A 21147-nucleotide genomic window follows, 5' to 3' on the forward strand; every position below is an offset into this window, starting at 1 on the left:
CACAAATGCTGATCAGATGTAGGAGCTCCGGTGTGCTCCCAGCAGGAGAAGGTTTGGTGCATGGAACAGCCATGGTCAGCTGGGAAGATGCAATGTGAATTCTCCATGCTGACCAAGCAGGAAGTGGAATTTCAAAAATTTCTGGGAATTTAAAGGTGTCGGGACAGATGGCTGCAGGGCAGCAGAGCTCAAACTGATGGCCAGAGTAGTCAGGATGGGCATTGTGGGACACCTCCTGGAGACCATCTACTGTGACATAACCAAGTGTAGTGTCTTCATTGACGCTTTGTTGCTAAAAGTTTGATGCAAAAAGCTCTATGCTTCTCATTGAGGTGGTTTTATATTGTTGCCAGATCAGGGGAGATGAGTTGGCTGGAGAGTGGGGTGGGGGGATTGTAGTGTATACACCACCACTGGTTTGGTGCAAAAAGCTGACTTTGGTCGACAAAACTCTATAGTGTAGACCAGGCCTAAGGATTTGATCCAGGCTCCTTGAGCCAATAGCTGGCCTCCCATTAACTTCAAGGGGAGCAAGACTGAGTCTACTATGTAGATTTAAAACTAACCCCTGATTTTCTAGTCTGAACCAACTGAAAGCTAAAATTCCAGAATCCAGAACGAAAATACATTTGTAATGTGAAACCCGCTGAGCTGACATATTGCAGTCTATATGGTCCTTTCTCTATCAGGGCCTTCATAATAGGTCAAATTCTGCTCTTGTTTGCAGGCTTAGGGCTGCCATTTATTTCAGAGACATTTTCCCCATTATAGCACTTGCTTTTGGCAGGAATGCTTCAGCTATCAGTCCACTAGCAGGTTAGCAATTGCAAGTGCTGATGGCAAGGCCTTCTCAGGAGTTCTAGAATTTGCTTTCACCAGAAAATCATCAGGAGCCAAGCTAGACCTCTGTTCTAGTATGATGCAAGGTGAGATCCCCTAATGATCGATGCTGGAATCCTTCAGCAGCTAGTTTCATGGCTAGTAATTCCTTTGTTCTGGTCTTTTCAGATAAATTGGTTTGGGTGCTATAGGTTCACTCAAGATATTCACTCTCTAATTTGGAGGCTATGTAATTTCTTGATCCACTGTAAACTATGGAAAAGGCATGCAGATACTATGGTGATAGGTGCCTTATAAATGTCTGTAATAGTTATGATGGTTTGGATTTCAGCTTTAATTGTGAATTTCCTGGTTTTAATAGGTTCTGGGCCTGGTTACTGGTATGCCATGGCTGCTTTGCTGCATTTCAGACACACAAAGCAACCATAGATCCAGTTTAAGCATCCAGTTAGGCCAGGTTTACATCTTCTTTGCATCAACAGAGCAATGCATAGTAGCCAGAGTGAATCTAACCCTTTATATTTAATTTATTGTAAACACAGCTTTATGTACAGGACATACAGCTTCATGTGTAAATAATTAAGCACAGTTTGTAATGACCATTTTATTTGTTCATGTTATAAAGTGTGGTTTGGGTGTGTGCACACACTTGTTAAGAATACTGAATATAATTGTGTTATCTGTTTCAGGTAGTAACGGTAGGCCCAATCTTACAACAAAAACAAATATAAATGGGAAAATACTACCTGGTAATAATGGAAAACCAAGTGGACAGAGAATAATCAATGGTCCTCAAGGAACAAAGTGGGTAGGGTGACCTTCTTTGCAAATTCAAGATGCTTTGACTTCTTAAAATATAATAAAATAAAAAGAAGAAAAAAAGAGGAATGGTACTCTTCACCAAAAAAGGAAATAAAATGAGATCAGACCAATGGTCCATTCTGGCCTTAAAAGTCTATGACTCTCTGAAAAAATATTATTTATTTATTGTTGTGTGATTTAAATTGCTGATTTAAGGCTTAATTGCATTTTCAAAAGCACCTAAGGAATTTAGAGCATAAACCCCATTAACTTCAATTAAGTGCTTTTGGTTAAGTCAATGGCAGTTGTGCTCCTAAGTCGCTTAATGCTTTGGGGAGATTGACCAGCACAATTATTCTGGAATAACCATTCCACAATAGCTACATTATAGCCAGAATAAGAGTATCCACAGAGGCAGTTATTCCAGAATAGCTGTTATAGTGCTCTAAGTTCAGACTCTAGCTTACTGTGAAATAGCTTCCCTATGTAGACAAACCTTTAGGACCAGATTTTTAAAGGGAGTTAGGCACATAAAGATACTGAAAGGGATCTTGTAGGTTTTTCAAAAGCACGTAGGTGTCTAATTTCCATTGATTTTTTCAAAAGGGACTTTTGAAAATTCCACTAGGCATCTATTTCAATGTAAGACCATAAGAGCTGCCATACTGGGTCAGACCATGGTCTATCTTGCTCTATATCCTGTCTCTGACAGTGGCCTGAATTGGAGTGTACAGAACACAGCAATTATGGACTGATCCATTCCAGTCTTCCATTCCCAGCTTCTGGTAGTAGTAGGTTTAGGAACACCCTGAGCATGGGATTGCATCCCTGACCATCTTGGTCCATGGATGGACATATCCTCCATGAATTTATCCAGTTCTTTTTTGAACCCAGTTATTATAGTTTTGGTCTTCACACCATCCCATGAAAATAAGTTACACAAGTTAGTTGTGCATTGTGGAAAAAGAATTTGTTTGTATTAAATCTACTGCCTATTAATTTAATCAGGTGACCCCCGGTTTTTGTATTGTATGAAAGGGTAAATAACACTTCTCTAGTCACTTTTTCCACACCATTCATGATTTTATAGACCTCTGTCATATTCCCCCTTTCCTCACCACATCCCCAGTCGTCTCTTTTCTAAGCTGACCAGCCCTTATCTTTTTAGTCTCTCCTCATATGGAAACTGTTCCATACCTTGATCATCTTTGTTGCTCTACTTTGAACCTTTTCCAGTTCGACTATATCCTTTCTGAGATGGGGTAGCTAGAACTGGACACAGTTTTGAAGATATGGACAGACCATGGATGTATATACAATAGAACCTCAGAGTTATGAACACCTCAGAAATGGAGGTTGTTTGTAACTCTGAAACGTTTGTAACTCTGAACAAAATGTATGGTTATTCTTTCAAAGGTTTACAACTGAACATTGACTTAACACAGCTTTGAAACTTCACTATGCAGGAGAAAAATGCTGCTTTTAACCATCTTAATTTAAATGAAGTGAGCACAGAAACATTTTCCTTGTGAATTTTTTTTTCCAACTTCCCTTTATTTTTTTCGTAGTTTACGTTTAACACAGCATTGTTCTGTATTTGCTTTTTTTGTTTGTTTGGTTCTGCTGCTGACTTCCGGTTACAAATGAAGTGTGTGGTTGACCGGTCAGTTCTGAGGTTCTACTGTAGTGGCATTATGATATTTTCTGTCTTGCTTTCTAACCCTTTCTTAATAGTTTACAACATGCTGTTGGCCATATTTAGGTGCCTAAATACCTTGTAAAATCTTCCATTCAGTGCTTTTGAAAATCCCACCTACTGTGTTGATAACCAGCCTATGTATGGAAGGAATTTTTGTTTCTGAAACCGCCCCCCCCACATTGATTCGTGCCTAACTCCTCAAATAGTCTCATTGAAATCAATGAGGATACTCACAGAGAAAGGTACCAAGCAACCTGAATAACAGCATGAGAATAAATACATTTCATATGGCATTTTAATCTTAGTGTATATTAGAGGAACATATCAAAATGCCTGTTGTGGAAGACGTTTTCAAGATAGTGTGAAAAACATGCACATGGGCATTTCAACTATTTTAAAACTATTTTGAATTGACACTTACCTTCCATAATGTTAGCTTGTTGACATGTGAACCCTTTGGTTTCCTTTTCTAAATGTATGAAATCATTTTTAGAAACAATTAAAATTAAAGGGTGAGTAAAATTTTCAAAAGTGCCTTAGGCCCAGGTTTTTAAAAGTCACTAAGCATTGCTGTGCTCAGCTTTTCAATGACTGATAGGTTTAGAAGCCTAACTCTTACTTTCAAAAGTGCATAGGCATTTAGCAGCCTAAAACCCATTCATTGTCAATGGGATTTTGGCTTTGAGGAGCCTAAAGACCCTTTTGAAAATGAGATTTAGGCTCCTAAATTATTTAGGCATTGAAACACTGAATGAAGCAATGCCTCAAGACCTTTAAAAGCCTGGGCCTGAATCATTAGAAGCCTAAATACCATTTTCCAAAAGAGCTTAAGTACCTTAGGTGTCCTATGGATTTTGGCTCCTAATGAGGGGATTTTCAAAGGCACGGTTAGTAGTTAGGGACTGAACTGCCATTTGTTCCTTTGATGATCTTCCCCTCAGTGATTCAGGCACTTCTGAAAATTTTACTCAAAACTTCTATTTTCCCCTGATATGACTAATATTGTATAATTTAATTTCACATTCTTTCCTGTTAGGTGAGTTTCAGTATGTCTATCACTGCTTTTAGATTGTAGATCTCGACCGAGGGCTAGTGTTAAATGTTGAAGGACGATATCTCCAAGACTCCCAAGGAAACCCCCTCCGAGTGAAACTAGGAGGAGATGGACGCACTATTGTTGGTAAGGACAGACTTTCTTCCAAAGGAAAAAATAAATAGTTTTCATATATGATGTAAAATTCTGGCAAATATGGCAGAAGTGGCATATTGATTTTATTTAGGGTTGGATTGTGGTCCGGCTTAATATGACTGTACAAGGGAATAGGGGAATATCTCTTCACTACAGGAGTGTGAAGGGGAACGTACTGCACGACCACATTATTGCTCCCTGTGTTGCAGCTGGAGCACAGAGGAGGTCGTGGACCCAATAGTGTCTTCCTCCCCCAAGTAGGTGGGCAGGGAGAGCTGGACTCTCAATTTGATCAGAGCTGAGCCAGTATGAGAGTAACCTGAACCCAAAAAAGAGCTTCATTGAGTTACTTCCTATAATTAGGAACAAGAGGTTCCTCCAGGGGTAGGTCAGCTACACACCACCCCTTCCTTATACAGGGCATTGAACAAAGGTTCAATGGAGCCCTTAAAATGTACATGATAGTCATGCCCAGAGACTTCGATGAGGATTGGGGCCCTGTTTTAATAGATGCTGTACAAACACAAAGGTAGGCACAGTCCTTGCCCTGCAGAGCTTACAATTATATCTCCTTCAATCTATAAACAGCTAAAGGTATGAAATATATTGTACAAATAGTGTTGACGTACTCCTCTGTTCAGCCAGAGTGGCCTCACATACAGCTGTTCCTGCTGGGAACAGGATAATTTTGCATGGGTGTTTTTGTATAGGAGCAATTGCTTTATTGTGGGCTGCCACTCACGAGTGTACAGCAAATCAAGGTTGCTTTCCCTGTGGCCACATCCCCTTTTATGTCTTTGTAACTGCATCTATACATGTGCAACAGAATGGTAGTCTGTAACATCCTGGAGCAGGCAGAATTGGATACAAAATGAATGGAAACTGGGCCTGAGGCAGAGAATCAAAAACCCATGACTTGGTACTTGACAACCCATCCCTTCTGCTTCCCTGGTTGGTTGCCATCCACAGCAGCAGAGGATTTAGCCCTCTGTCTTCATGTTGCCAGACAAAATCTGGCCCATTAAATGCATCAATTTGTGATCTAGCCACAAAACTAACTCAGGGATAGACATTTGAAATGACTCCTGACTCTTCTCCTCAAGTGGATATTCAAAGTCAATGTTTGCCATGTCTGTTAAATGTTCAACCTACTTTATGATAGGTCATTTGCTAAAGGGACACTTAGTCTTCCTGTTACTGAGATTTACTGAGGGAAGAAAAATCCCAGATTTCTGCCAGTAATAATTTGTGGATTCTTAAAAATACATCAGTCATAACAGCATCTCTTTTGAACAGAGTTGAGACTAAACAAAGGAACATAGTTGTTTGCAATATTGGATCAGACCCAAGGTCCATCTAGTCCAGTATCCTGTCTCTTACAGCAGCCAGTACCAGACACTTCAGTGGCAGGTTTCAGTAGGCAGATGTGGAGATGTGGGACAATTTGCCCTATCCCCAGTTAGCTTTCATCCTGATCACTGATAGTTAGAGATCACCTTAAGCCCTGAAGCACAATGTTTAATATCCCTTCCAACATTTGTGTTCCCATTAACTATGACAACCTTGGATATTCTTGTTATCCATATAAATGCCCAACCCCTTTTTGCATCTTATTAAGATTTTTGGCCTCAACAACATCATGTAGCAATGAGTTCCACAGTTCAAACCCCTCAAATACACCCCCTATGGCTGTATTGGCTCTTTTTAAAACAAAAAACCTGTTCACTAGGACATCCACTATTTTTAAGCATGTTTCCTTATATATTAAGGTTTCAACTTGTCAATTTGTGTACTTTTAAAAAATATCGTTTTAACTTTTGCTCAGAACTAGAAGCTCCTGAAAAATGTAGTTCTCTTCAGTAGAGCTGGACAAACTTTTTGCAGTGAACAAAAAGTTCATTCAGGGAGTTGAACCCTTATTTTTGTTTGGGAACTATACATGAATAGATTTTGCTTTTTGAAATGTATTTATTATTCCTAATTGATTGATAAAGATTTTTTGCAAATATATTCCATCCTAAGAGTTGCTTTATCTGTCTTTGACTCTTGGTTGTTTAGTATTTGATATTTGCAATGAATGATTGGTCTTTTAAGTCACATGGTATTATGATGGTTCTGAGGACTTTCTACATGAAGGGTGAGCCTTCCACTACAATTAGCTAACCATATTTTCATAGGGAAAACAGGAGGGTGAGTAGAAAATAAACATGCCATGAGGTGAGACATACCTCATGTATGGAAGTACCCAGATCTTTGAAGGGGGTATCCACAGCATCTGTACCAACACGTATTTACAGAAAGACAAGGCATACTTCTTACATGGAGTCCAGTCCTTTGAGATACTGAATGCTTCTGGAGGTGCTGAGCAGCCTCCAATGACTATGAAGTAATTGGAAGTTGAGGGTACCTGGCATCAGTAGGAGGCATTTAACACCTCACAGAATCAGGCCTATTTGCACTTAGGCCCAGATTCTCAAAGGTATTTAGGACCTAACTCCCACTGAAATCAACCTTTGAGGATCTGTCCCTTAAAAACTAATCCTGCATTCCTATGCAGTCGAAATCTTCATTGAAGTCAATTTCAGTTGTGTCTACATGAGAGAGGACTGTGTGAAAGAACCAATACAAAGTATGGAGTATGTGGCTATTTTGCTATATATGTACATAGATATAAATAACTCTTTCCCCTCAATTTATCCACAGCATACTTTGTGGCTTTCTCTTTAAAACTAATAGGAAATGCTAAAAATTAACTGTGGGATGTTCATGAAATCACTGGTGATTACATATGTATCCATCTAAAGAAGCTCTTGGACTCATCTGCAGTACATACAGATGAAACAGTTACAGACAACACCTGCTATCCATAACTTAAGACAGATCTTTTCCCTAAGAGAGTATCCTTTTTAAAATCTTATATCTGGTGTATAACATTAGGGATCCGATCAAATTAGGGATCCTTTTACAATTGTCCATGTATTTTTTCACCTACCTTTGTGAGAATAAAAGTAGGTATAATCTTTGCACATGAGTGAAACTGATATATGAAACCCCTTCTATGTGCTGTTACATGCTGCGGAATCATAGTAATTGAAAGGGCTGCATGCTCAGCGTTTCAACCAGGCAGGGTTCACCTATTTTAAGTCAGGTTTTATTATAGCTCTCTTCACTAGTTCTGATACACCCTTAGGTTTCAGCTCTTCAGAGCCTGGATAGGAGCTGCCCAACTTCAAAAGAAATGCTAACTGAACGGCTAATAAAAATGGATGACACTGCAGTTTGCATGAGGTCCTCCTGAATCACTTCTCTATTTCCCTAGATGTGGACTTTTGGATTCTTATATGGAAATCTGCTCATGCTAAATGCCATGATTAAAAACATAGACAATCAGCAATTAGATATGTTTGTTTTGTTCTTCTCTCTTAGATGCTGGGGGTGCTCCAGTAGTGAGTCCTGATGGATTACCCTTGTTTGGACATGGGCGATTTAGTAAGCCTCTAGCAAGTGCACAAGATAAACCAATAGTAAGCCTTGGAGGGAAACCACTGATTGGTCTTGAAATGATTAAAAAGACTACAACTCCTTCAACAACTATGACTACAATTCCCACAACAACCACAACTATAGCTACCACAACAACAACCACCACCACCACCACTCCTGAACCAACAACTACTGAGCCTCTGACAGAGAAACCACTACCGACGTGTCCCCCAGGCACTGATGCTCAATATGACGAGGAGGGCAAGTTGGTAATAGGGCTTGATGGCCTGCCCGAATGCAACGCGGAAGGTAACAGTAATATAAGCACAAACAGTATGTGTGATGTTTCCTGTGGGTAGCCAGGGCTGTGAGACACTTCTCTGCCACCTGCCCATAGTGTGACAAAGCCTTGTCTGTGCCTGCCATGAGTCAGCTCCTCAACTTCTCTGGGGCAACACAAGCAACTCCCCACTAGGCCTCACAGGCCCAGCTGTGTCTCTGCAGCTTAGCAACAAGCACAAGCCACAAGCCCTCCAAGCATCTCTGTGGAGTGTCCAGCCCTTGGCCCGCTGGACACTGTGTTCACAGATTTGCTGCTTCCAAAGAAACAGTATCCCAGCTTACCTATTCCACCCCAGATCACCAGTCAGCTTAACACTCAGCACTTAAATATGTTTATAGTGAAATCAAGTATACATTTATTTGACATAGCACAGAGGTTTACATTTTAGCAAGTAGAATTACTGGAAAGAAATGGTTGCATGTTATGATTTTATTTTATATGTATTTTACAGCCTAGACTTAATTAACAAGATACTTTCCTGTCTTGTAGAGTATTGTAGAGTATTTACAGCCACACTTGGCTTTGACTCGCCTTTCATGAGAGAAGCACGCTGTTAGCTGGCATCCTCTGTAAAGGATGATGTGTTTCCTGCACCCCAGGATATACCAGAAAAGTTCTTTATTTGCTATTCATAAACAGAAACCCCCCCAACACACACACTGTTTGTTTCATCTTGTAGACTTCCTCTCTTGTAGATTTTGCTATCTTTTATTTAGCCCATGGCTAAATATGCAAATAGGGGTACATTGCGAGGCATACAATACACTGTATGCATATGACCAGACAGGAAGACGGTCGGTTATCTCCTGCCTGAAAGGAACATTTCCAAGATATATCACCTCCTGGTTACCTGTTTTAACACGAAGACCTTAAGAACATAATTTTCAGTATAGATGCATAACTCCTTAAATATTATCCACCTATACATTTTGCAATGACTATGATGATCAGTGGGCTACTGTCTTTTGGTATAGTTCTCACACATCAGCCTTCAATGAACTATTATGCATATATCTGACCCAGGGGATCCCTGTAAAATCCTATGTAACCCTTGTGTCCTCTGCCAGTTGGCACTCCTTTGATCCCTTGCCTGAGTCACAGTATGTGTGGCAGTGCAGCACAATTACAAAAATGTAAAGTGAAAACTTTGTTTTTTTTTAAAAGAGATCTTTTGAGCTTGCCAGTTACAGTTGATTGTGGAAGAGAGAACTCGAGATTTTTGCCATCTGACAATGTCAAGAGGAATGTTTCAGTATTTCACTGCAATCTGAAACAATACATGCTTTAAAAAGAATCTCCAAGACTCGTCACATCACAAACCATTATTGTGAATCTCATAAAAACAAATGTTTGTTATCAACTAGCTATTTGGGGCCTGATCCCATTGCTTCATTGGGCTTGGATCATGGCCTTGATTTAGTTTCATTTAGCTGTCCCTTTTCCAGAGGGCCATGCGGCACTGTATAAATTAATGTAACACTGAACAGTCATTCTTTTGGCCAACATCTTAAGCTTTGGCTTCTGAACAAACAGCTGCATCTGTAGAGGCTGAAACAGCAATGCTATGAGCTTTAAAGTGCTGTCCTCATCAGAAAAGGGACTGTGAAAACAACATTGCAGGGCTGTAATTTTATTCTCTCACAATCATTTCCATATCACATATACTCAGTTTATAAACGAATTATTCTAATGGCCAATCCGGCAAACTCAGGCCCTAATTCATCAAAGTGCTTAAACCCATGACTAACTTTAAGCATGTGAGTACTTTGATTTTCAGTAGAACTCCTTACGTGCTGAAAGTTAGGCACATGTGACATTTCTCTGTTGGATTGGTTGGGATCCCAACCAATCCCAATTTAGGATACAAAAGTCAGGCTGGGTTCTTTCTGGTTCTAGCCTCCTCATGAGCAGCTCTAAATAATATTCTGTGTTTCTGATCTGATTCATCTTTCACTCAAGTAAATGTCAAAAATGCCAATGACCTCAGTAGAAGTATCACTGAGTCCCTAGAACTTTGTTGACAATTTTGCTGATGATGCATGGAGCAGAACATAAACCACCTTGCTTTTCCATAGCTGTATTGCCTGTGCAGTGTCCTACTAGTAGGAATAAAAACTTGTTTTTCTCAGTAAAGTAGGCAGATGTGCTTGAAAGGCATACTGGGGTCAGAACTTTTATATAGTCCCTGTTCCTACTATAACCTCACTTTAATCCAGATGAACCTGTTATCCAGGTTTCCCTAGACTAATTGCCCAATGACATGCACAACCACTTCACTTGCAACTGTTCTGTAGATGACCCCTCTTTAGTTGATTATAAATAATTTGCATATATTCCCTCTTTAGTTAGTCTAACCCTTCATTCACATCTGCCAGTGCTATGGTAGAAAGATGGAGATACTAGCGATGAAAAGTTGTACTGTACCAACAAAGACTGGCATTGCTTACAGTCTCCACGCTTCACATTACTTTTGTACATCTGTCAGTTACCGTCACCTATCCATGAGAAGCAAGTGCTTTATGGAGTCAAGACTATAAAATCTGTGGGTGAGATTTCCAGCTGGTGTAAATGAGTGTAACTCCATTGACTTCTGTCTCTGTGTCAAAGTTCTGAGTGGAGTCTGGGCCCATCTCTGATAATAATGCCTAGCTCTTATATAGACTTTACAGCTATAGATTTTAAAGTGCTTTGCAAAGGAGATCAGTATCCTATGACAATTTTACAGATTGGGAAACCGAGGTACAGAGAGTTGAAATGATTTGGTCAAGGTCATCCAGCAGGTCAGGGGCAGAGCCAGGAATAGAACCCAGGTCTTCTGAGTCCCAGTCTAGAGCTCTGTCCATTAGGAAACACTGCCTCTCATAGCTGTTCTTGCTCACTCTCTTTTGTCATTTTTGAATACAGCGAACGAATATGGATTGTAAACAGAGATAGAAATCATCTTACTGTTTATAGCTGTGTTGCCTCTGCAGTGTTCTAATCATGGTAAAAACTTGTTTTCATCAGTAAAGTAGGAAGATATAACTGGAAGACACACAAGGAGCAGAAATAGATTGTTGAACAAGAAATGTCACTCCTTGGAGCTGGGGAAAGATCAACCTGGCTCTAAATGCTTAAAGTAGAAGGTCATGCAGAACTTTTTTCCCACATTAAATATAAAACAGATACCTAGCTTGTCATTGTATCTCTGTTGCAGCAATACAAGCTAAAGACACTGCCAAATTTAGATCTGAAGTAAACAAGAACAAATTCACCTAAGTCAATTTTGTTGAGCTTGCATACAGCAGGTCTAAATTCAACTCACTCGTCATTTGAATACAGCTACTTTATATTTAAAAAAGTGGACCAGAAAGCGCCTACAGAATTGTCCTACAGCTCCCCCAATCATAGAAGTCTGTAACTGGATTTAGAAACAGGCAATGTAAATGATATCTGGGGAGCCACAATATCAGTTTAGACAGCACAGAAGAGATGGAAAGAAGAGAAACCGGCAGCTGAGGATGAGCTGAGAAATGGACACAAACCTCTCACAAAAACAGCCATGGGCAGAAGATTGGAGTTTCCTCCATCAGCTGTACTGGGTGAGTAATCTCTTTGAGAGATTTTCTTGCTTTGTATAGGCAGAATTGTTATTATTTATATTAGTATTTATTAATTTTGTGTAACTATTTTTGATTATGTATACATGTGTATGTAAAGAGAGAGACAGAGGAATATTAAATATAATCTCTTACACAGTAACATAAGTAGGGCTTTGCTGTGGGTGCCCTTAAATCTTGTCCCTGACTGCATTTATTGTCAGAGCACCTATGTGATGTGCAGCAATCCCTATATTTAGCATGGGGAATTATTGCAGCTATTACTGTCCCACCTGTTCAGGCTTGAGCGTGAGAGAGTTTTGAATTTCAATTGAATTTAGGCATCTAACTTCCTTAGACTGCTTTGGAAATCCCAGCCTTAGCTATGAAATGCGTCTTTAAGAGCACCATGGCAGTGTGGTGAGGATACCTCTGTGAAAAACCTGCAGACACATGCACTTTTGACTGCCTCACCTGCCTTCTACCTACCAGTCCATCTTTCTACCACCCATTCTAACATCCCAAACTGTTGAGCAGCTTCTAAAAAAACACTGGCTGTTTATTTTAAACCAAGACTGAACAAAAAAAGTCTCCTTCTTTCTCCTTATTACACTGACCTATTGATGGGGCCTAAAACATGTGTGTGATATACAAAGTACATGAGTGTCATGTCGTATTTATTATTGGCACTCATTTGGGATGACCAGAATAACTCTTCTGTGGCTTTACCACTAGTGAGTAATGTTGCCTGACCAAATTCATGCTGATAAAACCACTATACTTCACCCATAGCGTCAAGAATTCCCTCCTTATCTTTCTTTTCTGTTAGCCATTTTTAGAAAAGAACTTTTGCGTGGCCATTTTTTCCTTTTCTGTTGTTGCTAGTGTTTCTTCATGGTGTCATTGAAACGCTTTGTTTTACAGTACTGGTAACTATTTTTTACTATAATTATTTTTTACAGCTGTTCCTTATAAGGGACTGAGGTGGGGACAGATATTATCGCTATTGTTTTTAGTATTATTACTGCCAACTCTCTCTTTGGCACTGCTTTCATGATCTTTTTGTTCCCTTTTTGTGATCCAGTTTACTTTCTTTAAGATTTTTCGTGGGCGTATCTCACTTTCATTATGGCAGCAAGTGGTTTTGGTAGAGACCCAAGTTAAGAAAAATCAAGTGAAAGCCATTGACGCTTTTCTTGGTATACTAGTCTTTTTCCTAGAGTTCAGAGTTTAATATGGAAATCCTTTATATCTTCCCTTTGTCTTTTTTCCTTATTCTCCACCTCTGGCAATTCAAGATGAGTCATATTTCTTAGGCAGCCTGGGTGATTTATAGTATTTATCTATGTTTATACAATTCCCAATATCATAGCAGCTGAGCACCTTACAATCTTTTAATATACTTACCTCATAACAACCCTGTGAGGTAGGAATTATCCCTGTTTTACAGATGGGGAACTGAGTCACAGAGAGGCAAAGTAACTTGCCCAAGGTCAAACAGGAGGTCTGTGGCACAGCAGTGCCTTGGGTCTTCCAAGTGGTAGGTTAGTGCTCTAACTACTGGAGAATCCTTCCTCTATAGTATGAAGCTGTGATATAAGGACCTGTTGAAAGACAACAGGGCAGCTTTTTTGAGTCCATTTTAACATACCATTGATTGCATCTTGAAGACACACAAAAATATCTTCATGAAAATATCTAAGGGCCGGATTCCAATTCCCTTCATATTAGGCAGCTTCTTATTCCACAAGCAGACACATTAACTTCAGTGGGAGTGTTCCTAGAGTAAGGCTGCCCTGAATTTCATCAAAGCTTTTAAAATCTGGCCCTAAAAATATTTCAGTGTTATTTTTAGCAAAGGCATTGGCTGATTTTTCTCAAGTATAAAGAACTTTTAAAATATTGACATTTCTTTCTTTTCCAGTGTCCAGTTTGACAGAAGCTCTGGCCCAAGTTTTGTTTTTTTGCGAAAGAGGCATTATATCATCCATGGACCAAACCAAATCTATAGAGGGCCTTATTATGTGTTGCAGAAAAACCATCTGTCCCTCTCTAAAAGTCTAGCATGTCGAGAACTTCTCTGCTGATGCATCAAATTGGAGGAATGAAAGGACAGGACACTTCCTGGATCCTGCAACGTACGCATGACATGGGTTGAGAAATATTAATCCCCACTTAAGAGTTATGAAGATTTCTGTGGGGAATAAATGTTTGCTTCTCTCTCCATAAAATTCCTCAAACCGCAGCTTGGCTGCCTAGTCCAATGTTTGACACATGCAGTAAAACAGCCTGCCCTGTCTGGGTGACCATCCTTTAGATGAAAGCTCCTCCATGGTGCCTATTAAACAACTGCTATATTACCGTTGAAGGAGGATAACCAGTTGCTACTGACAGTGCTACCAGCATGCCCTAAACCTTTGGTGCTGCTCTGTCCTGAATATTTCCAAAGCGAGTTTTTGCACTGTCTCTCTCCTCTTTCTGGGTCTTTAGTAGAACAGTTATTTTTCCAAAGCCTGATATTTTGTCACCATCAGTACTTGGCTTCCGAACAGACTTGGGCTTTAAGTGCCAAAAATGTCACCACATGTTATATTAATTCTTTGGCAAAGTCTGTTAAATATTTGGCAGAATACTTGCTCATCCCAGCACAATTTATCGTCAACATTTCACTAGATTCAGCAGCATTTAACAGTCATACAAGTTTGGCAACCCAAGCATAAATTTGTCAGTGAAACTGCCCAGATGACTCAACTCTGGATGTGCCCATACCCGGAGAAAAGATGGTAATTTTTTTTACATGTTGGCTAACTTGTGGTGAATGTGGTAAAATTCTAGTGAAGACAAGGAAGTGTGTAGTTCTCACGTGTATTACTTCAACCTGCTAACTACTGGGGAGCCTAGGGTGCTACATTCAAAGTCGGAGGAGCTGACTGAGGAGCTACAGTCAACGTAAACATGAAAACACATAAAACAGAAGCTTGTGTGGGGGGAGATTTTTTTGTTTGTTTTGCAACAACTACACCATTTCCATGCCACACCCAGTGCTGAGGAAATACATCTCTGTAAACCAGAGAACTTCAATGAACACAAAAGAAAATACAATTTCTCTGTATTGGACTATTATCTTGAAAACAGGTATTTCAGGTGGGAAGCATGAAGGAGTGAAATCTGCCCATTAACACTTTGAAAGCTGCCTGTATATCTGATACTCAGTAATTTAGCTGGCAGTATTAAAACAGAGCGCATACATTACAACTAGCGATCAATACCAACGGACTACTTTATGAAGAGTCACTGGCTTCCTCAAAAGATGCACTGTATCACATGCTAGCCTGGCAGATGTCAAGTAGACATTCACTGCTTTGTATGATCTTCTTCTGACTGTCAGCTGCAGAAGTTTACCATGAGAATGTGTCAGACTTTTGCTTTGTTAAAGTCTGAGGAGAATGAGCCAATTTCCTGTCTTTTTAAAATTTGTTTTGGCACTAAAATTACTGCTGTATTATACAAGCTAGGTTTTTTTTTTGTGTGTGTGTGAATGTAATAACAAGAAATAGAAAATGAAGGTTTATATGTTCATTCTTAGTTCTCAAATAAAAATAAATGAAACGTGCTAATATGATTCAGATTTTATTTTTAATTCTTTAACACTGGAAATTGAAATTTTGGAAAACGTGTTAATGCCTTAATATAACTAAAATTTCCTGTCTTATCAAGTGCTACAGTAAGAGGTTATCTGTCTTTGTTCTTCACAGAACAATATTAATGTATGAAATGTGTCTAGTAGTTGGATGAATGAATATAATTTAAACTGTTGTGTGCAACTAGATTACATTCAGGATAGTGTGTGTGTGTTTGTGCCTCTGTGCCTGTGTGTTTGTGTGTACACACACACACACAAAATCTTTAATATAGATGCCTGTAGTATAATGTATATAAAATCAGCCTTGCATTATTCTACTTGGAGTGAGGCCTTTTTATTTTGGTTTTAGGGTTTTTTTGGAAAAGCAAATAACTTTCTTTTTTTCATTATCACCAAGCATCCTGGTAAAGAATGGTCAAATAGATTTTGTGCCTCAGCTGTTAAAAATGTTATGGAAAATGTAGCTGAGATCTGTAACTATTTATGGTAATCATTGTGGCCATTATAATTGGTGACCCTGCCTATTAGAATCCAGATAGTTGGAGATTAGGTCCTAAAACCTGCAGAGCAGAAGTGAGAGAAAAATACTTCAGAAGATGGATGCAAGCCCCTCAAAATTCAGATAGGTATCTAAACCTTCTGAGGTCTTCCTCCTGCTCTTATTCATTTACTGTCCTTCCTCCCAACCACATCTTCTTCCCAAAGCCCAGCTCTTCATTTTTATGGCTTCTAACATGGCCTACCTTTAATGGAATCATTCAGAATACTCCTATTTTCTCAGTATTGTTCTGAATGGCTAGTCTAAATCTTGTGCACTCTGTAGCTTTCTTGAGCCGCAAGCACTGCAAAATGCATTTTTCTGACTGCAAGGAAATCCCCAGACTCACAAGATAGCAACTGATCCAAGAGAGAACACAGGACCTGAAGAAATGCTGATGTGACTTTTATAGGGGAGGTTGGAAGTCTATTATACACAAGGATAATCCTCCAAATTGTCTTGCATTCAAAACATTTTCAGTGGAAGTTCACTGTCGTTCTTATTTTATTTGAACTGATTCGCTCATTCTTGCTTAAAAGTCTTAGGTTCTTGCCATGAAACCAACAAAAGGGTCAAATCCTGATCTGGCCATTACAGGGATGCTAAGAAAGGCATCCTTCTCTCCAAGAAGCCTGTGGGTCAGAATTCCTGGAGGATGCACTACTGGGTATTTTGTACGGCAGCTCTGCAAGAAGGAGCATCATACCTCCGGCTTGCTTGTGCTGCCAACCATTCATCTACTCTAGATATTCATCATGCACCCATTATCATGGGATCTGGAAGCACTGCTGCTTTCCTCTAATTTCTATACCGATTAAATAGCTTTCAACTTTTATTTTAAAATTTGTTCAGAGAGTAATTGTGGGGGGCAAAAATCATTTAATCATGCTATCTTTTCTTTCTCCTTCAACAGATGCATTCTCAGGGCTGGATATGGATGTGACAGCAACTCCAGAGGCATATGTGATATATGATGAAGGTACTGGTTGATTAGGAAAGTCCTTTGCAAGTGCTGTGTGTTATTTTTTCCCCTCCTTACACTGTAAAGAATGAATCATGTTGGACGGGAACTTAGTCTGGCTATCACCATGATCATGAGCTGGAGCCATGCTCCTTGGTTTCCAAGCAGCCCCATGGTGTTTGTGAAGAGCAGAGGCTTCCCAGGCAATTACATTCTCACTATATATACTAAGGCTCTTTACAACACTTTGGCTGCGTAATGGAATTTAAAGTTGAAGTCAATCACAGCCAGAGCAGTGGGAAGGAAACTCAGGCCCAGTATTCTCAAATCATGGAAAAGTTTTCAGCAAATGCAACAGTGGGTGTGTCTATACTGCAATCAAAGGTGTGACTGCATCACATGTGAACATCCCCAACCTTGCTGTGATCTAGCTAGCTCCGATAGCAATAGCAGTGAAGCTGCGGCAGGATGACTAGTAGCACCGCCTGTACGGCCCTGCCTGGAAACCTGGGTATGTACTCAAGTGGCTAACTTCTGCTGCCTCGGCTTCTCTGCTATTGTTATTTAAGCCAGCTAGATCAATGGTGGTTCACGTATGTCTGTGCCTGCTGCACTCACACCTTTGACTGCAGTGTGAACATACAGAGTGTTTGAACGAATGTGATCTCCAAAGTAGAGTGTTACATATGGTCTGGTTCAGAGCTGATTCTGAGTTACCCGTTAATGTGCTTGAATGGATTACATCAATGTACATCAGTGGGGGACCAGGGGTAGTGGAGCTCCATGCCACCCTGCCCCTTTTGCCACTGCCTCACCGCCCACACAGTTTCCCCTTACACCAGTGATGGAGCTGGCACAGCAGGCGGCAATGCTGCCTCCTCCAGCTTTATACTAATGGAGATTCCCCTTTGACTTTGTGCCACATAATATTGCATGTAAGCAGCACAATGTCAATGAAACAGACTGGAGAATCAGGCCCAGAAAGAGCTTGAAGTGCTGTTATAAAAATTGTTACTTTTATCTGCCTGATCACAACTCAACTCATGATGGAAAAAAGGCATTTTTTTCAAAGTGACACTTCTAAATGACGCTGCTTCAATCCTCCCCTTATTTTCCCTGTTACGGAATCCAGTCCTAACCAAAAATCAGCAAAGTTATTGAATTAATCTAAAATAGAAAATAAAGCTACCCTGCATGCATTAGGAACTTGCAGTACTGCTAGAGATCTCTGGCTCTCTACAGCATTGCAAATATGTTCTGCATTCTTCCTTTTTATACCTCCTGTGCTATATTTAGAATATAAAATGTGCACACAGTGAATGAGATCAAACACCTTGAAAGATTAATCTGCAGAACTCCCAAGGAAGTCAGACTAAGATATGTAGAAAGAGGAAAAAATGAGGCAGGGGGAAAGATTTTTGTAGAGCTAACCTAGTGCACCATTCATGGCATTTTGAAGTAATAAATCTAAAACTTCAGCTGAAGAGGAAATATCAACTGCCACCACCATTTAATTATCATTATGCTCAAGAAACTTCCTAGTCTAGATTACTAGAAATGCCAATGACTTTCTGCCATCACTGACTTCTGCTGCTCTGCCCTTTATAATTCTCATGCTTTTGCTTCTCCTCCCCATGCATTAACCTAGCTAAGTACAGACCTTCGTTAAACCCAAAGCTTTTTAGCAGTAACTTTGCTGCAGTATTTATGGCCGCAAGCTAATAAAATTTTACTTGGTGAATGCAATCCAAGGATTTTAAACCAAACCAGAAAAACATTGAAGAGAAAAGGAAAAAGAATTTGGGAAAAAGGAGAGTGCAACGTTTGAGAGAATATTTACTAGGAACCAAGCACTAATGTCTTTGGTGAATTGACCAAGACCTAAGATAAAATTCCCCCTGGGGCAAAAAGCCAGCATGAGGCCTAGCCCACCACTTCAATCCCATGTAATTAGAGTTTAAGTGGGACTTTCATGGTAAGGCCTTTTACTGGCCCTCTGCACAGGGGTGACTTTCACCCACAGAGCACAGAGACTTCATTAATTAAAACAGATCACATTCAAAGCAAAACCTGAGCCCGCAGACCATCTCAGGATGTGTATGATGAGAGCAAATGCTCATTTTCCTTTTGTTCTGCAGTGTCAGAATTTCAACTCGGTGTCCCTTAATTAAAACCCAGCTTCAATAGGTGGCAGCGTCACACTTTTTCATTGCCCAGGAGAAACTGATCGATTCATTTGACCAGACCTTCCATTGTGTTAGGGCCGTTTCATTTAATTCCGGTGGTGCAAGCTGCACTAAAGCGCCCATCTTAGCCACAGAAGGATCTCCCCTGTGGACGGAGGCTCTTCAAATGGTGGAAAGCTCCTGTAGTGACTTTCGTGCCACCTTTTCCCTGCAGTTGGTGTAGGGCGAATGGCACAGGGCCAGGATTCTTTTGCTGTCAGTGTCCACTGGGGACCATTGGCAGTCCAAGCCTTTGGGTAGCTCTAACTTTCACCAGGTTACCAGACCGGTGGGAAGTTGCCCCAAGATTGTAAGGGGGTGGTACAAAGGTGGCTTAAAGCCCCCTCTCCTTTCGTCCCCTGCAGTTGAGGATCTTGCCTCAGTTTCCTATTAACTTTAATTTTTTAGTTTTTGATATCTCCCTACTGCTCTTTTGCCAATGTATTATTTACCCCCAAACTGGTGCATATGTTTATTGTATCTGATGTGTGTGCATATCCCCTGTACCATGTCCCAATCTGTGTAATATCATTTTTTTGGAGATTCCATTAGTCAATGAGAAATTTGCTGTTAACTTTAATGGGAGCCAAATTGGGTTCTCTGGATGATTTAAAATATTTATTGTCAATATATACATATTTTTTAAAATGCATATTAATTGCTTGAGAGAACAGACTCACTTCTTCCCTCTTAGTTCCTTCCAAAAAAACTTAGATCCCTTCTTGCTCCATTATTTTTATAGTTAGTAAAGTAAATTGAAAAAATTGGAGGCTTTCCTCACCCTTATTTTAGTGCAAAGACTCTTTGTTATATTTAGTTTGTTCTAAGCCCTGGGAAGAAGAGGAATACATTCTATCCTCTGACTTAAAAATCTATAAGAAATGTGTGTTGTCAGGTGTGCTGGTGAATGTTGCTTTTGTTTTCTCATCATAGTTTGTAATGAGGGAAACTACAAGTTCCCTTTCTAGTTTAAGCCAGTTTAAGATGGAACAAGTTAATATTGTCAACTCTTCTTTGTCTTCTGAAGACTATGAGTTTTTTGAGAGCACTGTTCCGCCAACCACCACCACCATGATCACTACTACTACTACCACAGAAGCAGTGCCTGACAGAGACTATCCAGAGATCAGTGTCGCCGGCTCTGACCCTGTGTCAGAATTTGACTTAGTTGGGAAGAAACGATTTACTGGTAAGTTCAGTGCTTGTTTTTTTATATTTTTGCTGCATTAGGTCACTAGCTCATGTTTGAGCTGTATCAATCACCTGGTGAGGAGACTGTGCACAAATCTGACTAACAAACCACAACTCTTCTTGACGCTGTACAGTGTTTGAGAGATTACCACAAGATAAACACAAATAGCAGCACTTGGAGCTATATCTTGATCTCAGGCCATATCTATGCACACATTTATAGTAGTTTAATTAAACCAGTTTAGCTAAACCAGATTGAAAAAAATCCACACTCCTAAGCGAGATAGTTAAGTCGAACTAAGCCTTGGTGTAGACATTGGTAGGTCAACAGATGAATTCTTCTGTCGACCTAGCTTCACCTCTTGGGGAGGAGAATTAAGTACAGTGATAGGAGAACCCCTCCTGTCACTGTAGTGATTGTCCACAGTGAAGAGCTGCAGCAGTGCAGCTGTGCTGTTGTAGTGGTTTAAGTGTACATGTAGCCTAAGGGTGTCTACTCTGGGATTTGCTCCAGTTATGCTAAATCAGTTTAAATTTATACCTTTAGTAAAACTTGTGCAGGACTTCTTAAAGACAAGCCCTCAGACGGGAAATCAGAGCACAGTTCTTTTCTTTTACTCGAGCAGAATCCCACTGATACCAATGGCATTTTACTC

The 21147-nt window shown here is 39.9% G+C and overlaps 1 protein-coding gene across 1 annotated transcript in view; it reads left to right on the forward strand.

Moving 5' to 3' along the window:
* FNDC1 (fibronectin type III domain containing 1) overlaps window positions 1-21147 on the forward strand; it is a 114429-nt gene that overhangs the window by 63928 nt on the left and 29354 nt on the right. The window contains exons 9-13 of the mRNA XM_067542238.1: window positions 1530-1648; window positions 4409-4520; window positions 7956-8321; window positions 17028-17093; window positions 20328-20489. Of these exons, the coding sequence (XP_067398339.1) occupies window positions 1530-1648; window positions 4409-4520; window positions 7956-8321; window positions 17028-17093; window positions 20328-20489 (825 nt within the window). The remainder of the gene's footprint in view (window positions 1-1529; window positions 1649-4408; window positions 4521-7955; window positions 8322-17027; window positions 17094-20327; window positions 20490-21147) is intronic.

The sequence above is a fragment of the Emydura macquarii genome, unplaced genomic scaffold, assembly GCF_026122565.2.
Source record: "Emydura macquarii macquarii isolate MOO-44397 ecotype Brisbane River unplaced genomic scaffold, CSIRO-AGI_Emac_v2 contig_705, whole genome shotgun sequence".
Taxonomy (NCBI): domain Eukaryota; kingdom Metazoa; phylum Chordata; order Testudines; family Chelidae; genus Emydura; species Emydura macquarii.